At 41.2% G+C, this 5,981-nt stretch overlaps 1 protein-coding gene across 1 annotated transcript; it reads left to right on the forward strand.

Moving 5' to 3' along the window:
- Window positions 1-1,047: 1,047 nt before the first annotated feature.
- LOC106870783 (zinc transporter ZIP3) lies at window positions 1,048-5,351 on the forward strand. The gene has a single exon (XM_014916980.3). The coding sequence runs from the start codon at window positions 3,908-3,910 to the stop codon at window positions 5,156-5,158; it is 1,251 nt and encodes a 416-aa protein (XP_014772466.1). The 5' UTR covers window positions 1,048-3,907; the 3' UTR covers window positions 5,159-5,351.
- The last annotated feature ends 630 nt before the right edge of the window (window positions 5,352-5,981 follow it).

Consider the following 5,981-nt stretch of genomic DNA (forward strand, 5'->3'; position numbering starts at 1 on the left):
TTCGTATGTGCTTGTGTTTGTGTGTGTGAAAATATGTTTATATGTGATAGGGTGTGTTTGTGTGCAGGTTATGTTCCCACCTTAGTGACGTGCAGGTGCGACAGAACACGCGCGCGTGTCTATGTGGGCGTCATAGTGTTAATGTGTGCGCGTGTGTGTGTGTGCGTGTGTGTGTGTGTGTGTGTGTGCGTGTGTGTGTTGAGTGTGGCAGTGTGTGCGTTCTTGTGTGTGTACAATAGTAATTTTACGAGTATTAGTAACAGCAAGGATGCGTGTGTGTACACAGAAGTTAGCTATAGTAGGTATGTGTGTGTAATTGTGTGTGTGTGTGTCTATGTGTATGTCTGTCTGTCTATCTGTCTGTCTGTGTCTATGTGTGTGAGCGTGTGTGCATGCAAGTGTGTGTGTGTTCATGCAAAGGCGTGCTTGTGTACGTGTGTGTGTACGTGTGTGTGCGTGTGTTTGTATGTGTTTTGTGTGTGTGTGTGTGACACTCTGGCTTTCACACTATCAATAATTCTTTTAGTATTTCCATTCAGTTTTCTAAGAGATATAACTGTACACACACTCACACACACACACACACACACACACACACACACACACGTATTTAGGCATAACTACACACTTGCATGCTCGCAACAATATACACTTCAAACCCTGATCCATAATCGCGCCCAATAAATATGGAAAACAGCTGTTGATACATGCATACAAACATACATACATGCGTATACAGACCAAATGCATATACATACACACACTTTGATATAAAATGTACACACCTATGTATTCATACAGACAGACTTACATACAAATATGTATACAATTATATATATATATATATATATATATATATATATATATATATATATATATATATATATATATATATATAGATAGATAGATAGATAGATAGATAGATAGATAGATAGATAGATAGATAGATAGAGGATAGATAGAAAGATAGATATGCGTATACATACATTTATTGAGATATCCATGCATGCACACACATTCCCACACCTAAAATGTATAGAAATGTGTCCAGTGGGGCGGAACCACGCCCTGTTCAAACCGGGTGTGTCATTGAATGCGTGGTGGTAAAGTCGGGTCCTGTTGGTGGTGGTGCTGGTGGTAGCGGCGACGACAGTGGTGGTGGTGGTGGTGTTAAAGTTGTTGTTCTTGATGATGATGATGGCGGCGATGGTGCCTGTCGTCGTCGTCGTCGTCGTGGCCATCGCAAACCAAAGTGACCAGCCAGCCAGCCAGCCAACGCGTCAGCCGACTGACTAAAAAGTATCCAAAATCGCTCGGCACCACTACCACCACCGCCGCCGGCGCCACCTCCACTACCACCGCAACCACTTTCACCTGCTCGCCCACCTACACGCCTACCCGAGGCTCGCTCGCTCGACGGACCCGACTCACCCACCAGCCAGCCAGCCAGCCAACCCACTATCCAATCCCTTCTACTGAAGCAACCGACCGACCGACCAGCCATCAAGACGATCAGTCAGTCAGCCAGACAGTGAACCAACCAGCCAACCAGTCAGCCAGTCAGCCAGCCAGTTTCGCCTACCAACACGCCAGCCTGCACGTCAGGCAGTTAACCAACATACCAGCCGCCACACCGGCCAACCAGCCCCGCTTCGCCAGCCAACCAGCCTCGTCTTGTCTTACTGCTAAAGTCGCTTCCACCATCCGAGTGTATTCACGTTTTACCACGAGAGAGAGAGAGAGAGAGAGAGACAGAGACAGAGAGAGAGATACAGACAGAGAGAGAGAGAGAGACCAACCCAATCAAACTTATCTTCATAACAACAACAACAACAGCAACAATAACAGCGATATCAACAACAAAAACTGCAACAAGTGCGGCCATTGGCGGAGAGAATATTTGTGACAACGGCGTTAACGCGATCAACGAACTTTGGGGAACAACAACAACAACAGCAACTTCTCCGTCGACCATCCGACGACGCCATCATCACCATCATCGTCAACAGCATCACCGACGACATCATCATAATCGTTGCTAGTATTTATCATCATCATCATCATCGCCATCATAATCATCATTGTCAACGGCAATGTAAACAGTACCGCTTATTAGCATAATCGCCGTCGCTACCACCACCACAACCACTACCGCCACCACAGCCACTTCCACGATTACCTTTACCACAAGAACAAGAATAAGGATTACTTCTACAACAACAACAATTATTACGACTACTACCGCTGCTGCTGCTGCTTCAGCTGTTATCGCCGCCGACATTGTCATCATCGTGGTGGCCACTTGAAGCGCCTCCCACCATCACTACTATCACAGCTGCCACTACGAAGACCACCACCACCACCACCACCACCACAACCATCACCACTACTTCTACCAGTACCACCACCACCTCTGCCGCCGCCGCCGCCGCCGCCGCCGCCGTTACAACAACTTGTTCGTATTAACTACAACAGCTACTACTACTACTACTACTACTCCTACTACTACTACTACTACTATGATACTACGACGGAGACTTCAGTGATAAAAGAGCGTTTATATTATCTGAAAAATATTGCCGCTCCGCAGCCACGACCACCACCACTCTCCCATAATCTCCCCCCCCCCCTCATCATCAACAACAACAACAACACTAGCATCGCCACCACTACCACTGCTGCCATCACCACTAACAACAGCATCACAAACGACACCAGCTACAACACCATCGTCTTCATCAGCAGGAACAGAAACAACTACATCAACTCGCGCAGCCCATATTTTATGTAGCAGCAGCAGCAGCAGCAGTAGTAGTAGTAGTAGTAGTAGTAGTAGTAGTAGCACAAACATCAACAACCATATTGCACACACATTTTCCTACACACACACACACACACACACATATATATATATATATATATATATATATAAAGAGAGAGATAGATATATACACACACGTTCACACACACAGACACACACACAAACACACACACAGACACACACACGCACTCTAATTCGCTTGCACATGCACATATGCACATGCTCGCATACACAAACATACATGCGCGCACTCACACTTGCGGTTACAATTGAGACAGATAGATAGAGAGAGAGAGAGAGAGAGAGAGAGAGATTGTAGCAACAAACACAAAACATTCACACTACTACTACTACTACTACTACTACTGCTGCTGCTACTACTGCAATAATAATAATAATAACAGCAGACCAGCTGCTACTTGTGGCGCAAAAAAAAAAAAAAGAAGGCAAATGTCGAAATTCCATGTAACTGGAATATAACCGAACAAGCAGAATCAACAACAAGTATTCCAGGAAGCGCCACCCTTCGGCTCACATCGCAGCAGACGCCGGCTGTGGTGTGCGTCTAAGAACATCTCGCTTCCTTTCGACCAACTTTCACCACAACATTTAACGTTTGGAACCAGACTTTATTTTCGTTTTCTCACTTTGCAGAAAAAAAAGAAAAAAATTTATTTAAGACAAAAAAAAAGAAAAGAAAAAAAGAGAAAAGAATTTTTAATCACGAAAAGAGAAAGAGACCAAAGTTGTTATAATTATATTTTTTTAGAAAAATATACGGAAAAAGAAAATATTTGATCGTGTTGTTTGAGACACACGCACGCACGCACGCACACATCTTTTTTTTTCTTTTTTTTTTTGAAATATTTTTATTATCTTTATCGTATTAAACCGACTGACCCTGTGGACACTCTACCAAACGCGGTTCGTTGCAGACAGAAAGAAGCTATTAGGAGTTCAGTTCCAGGTAGAATTGTGGCGGCCGTTGAACTGGACACTGAAATCACGTCCAGTAATAATCATAACCACAACAACCACAGCTCTCCTGACAATCTAAACGGTGCGGGCCAGCAATGCCCGGTCGCTATGGATGTGGTAGCGGCCAAGATAATAGCCTTGGTTATCCTAACAGCGCTGACCATGATGGCTGGCCTGCTACCGGTGAAACTGGTGAAATTTGTCGGCAAGTCCTTAATTAAAATGGACGGAACCATACAGTACCTTCTTAATGGATCGCGTTGTTTTTCTGGTGGCGTATTCCTCGCGACATGTTTTCTACATCTGATACCCGAAACTCGTGATAAGGTGAAGGAAGTGATGAAATACCTTGGCTCCACATCGCAGTACCCGGTCGCTGAATTGCTGACAATGTCCGGGTTTTACGCCGTGTTGTTTGTCGAACAAATAATTCAGCTGGTCTACAGAAAAATGCGAAGTCAGTCGCGAAAGATGGTCGGTGGTGAGAACACAAACCCACACACGATGCACAACCATCATCCGGGGGGTAGCCTAAGTATGAGTGCCCCCATCGGAAATCTAAGCTCGACCCCTCTGGGGGGTTTCAGTGTCAGCGGAGGCCTGATGGGCAGTGGTGCCGGCGGTGGTATGAGCAGTGGACTTGGAAATATTCCTAACAACGGAACCGGCGGTTGTGGTATAAGCGGAGGTGTTTTACCTCGAGAGATATTACCCACCACCGAAGAACTCAGCTTAAATTCGCTGTCCAACGAGGAATACAATACAGGAACTGTGATAGAAGCCAACGTCGAAATTCAAGACGGTGTCGCTGCCGAGGCTGAATCAATTGACTCGATATCGATACAGGAATTCGAACTAAAACGTGTAGTCGATGAACTTAAAAACCCTGACGCCGATCGGCATGTTTACATTCGCTCAATCATCTTTATTATAGCTCTTTCTTTCCACGGAATTTTCGAGGGAATGACCCTCGGATTGCAAAGTTTACAAAGCAATGTATGGACCCTATGTTTCGCTATTGCAGTGCACAGGTGTGTCCTGGCATTCGGCATGGGATACCAGCTGACCAAAGAGAACGAAGGACAAGGTATGGCATGTTTCTGTGTTGGTTGTTTTACTCTCATTCTTGGAATTGGTATAATCACAGGAATTTCTATATCATCAAGCACAAAACTGTACAGCCACGTCAACGTGCCCGATGCCATTCTGCAAAGTGTGGCGACTGGGACAATTTTTTACATCATATTCTTTGATATACTTTTTAAAGACTTACAGGGCCACGACGACTTAAGAAGAATCTCGTGCACGTTTGTCGGGTTTTGTATGATGGCTGTTATATTTGCTATATCACGGTCATGAAAAGTTTAAACAGGACTCATTTCTATGTATATATGTGAATAATGTATGTGTTTGTGTGTGACCAAATGCGAAAACAAATTGAACAGGAAATATAATGAAAGGACACGACAGAGACGACTTATATTCCTTTCAAATGAGAGAAATTATACATTCTTAATAAGGCTGTAATGTAAATAGAACTATTACAATATTATCATTATTACTTTTTATTTTTATTACTATTGATATTATTCTTATTATTATTACAGTTATTATTATATTTATTATTATTAATAATATTATATTGATCATTATTTTTCTCCTTTTTGTTAATATTCATACATGAGAATTCTATTCTATAAATAAAGAAACTATAATATATATATATATATATATATATATATATATATATATATATATATATATATATATATATATATATATATGTATGTATATACATACATATATATACATAAATATGTATGCATATATATATATATATATATATATATAAATATATATAAATATATATATATATATATATATATATATATATATATATATATATATATATATATATATATATATATATATATATAATATATATACATGTAAGATATATTATTGTCGGAATAATAATAATAACAATAAAAAAAAGAAGAGAAAGAAGAAACTCATTCCAATACAATGAAATTCTTTTAGACTTTTATTTTCTTCAATTAAATTGTGTTTAAATATTTCATTTCTCATTGAAGCAAAATTTTTTTTTTTTTTAAATCGTGATTTACGCTACTTCCGAAGGAAACACCACGTGCAACCGACTAAGTTCTTCTTACTGACAGCT

Source organism: Octopus bimaculoides, chromosome 15 (assembly GCF_046866305.1).
Source record: "Octopus bimaculoides isolate indiv1 chromosome 15, ASM4686630v1, whole genome shotgun sequence".
In the NCBI taxonomy this organism is placed as follows: domain Eukaryota; kingdom Metazoa; phylum Mollusca; class Cephalopoda; order Octopoda; family Octopodidae; genus Octopus; species Octopus bimaculoides.

Excerpts from the sequence above, each read along its gene's own strand:
- LOC106870783 (XM_014916980.3), top strand. The coding sequence starts at position 3,908 with ATGGATGTGGTAGCGGCCAAGATAATAGCCTTGGTTATCCTAACAGCG.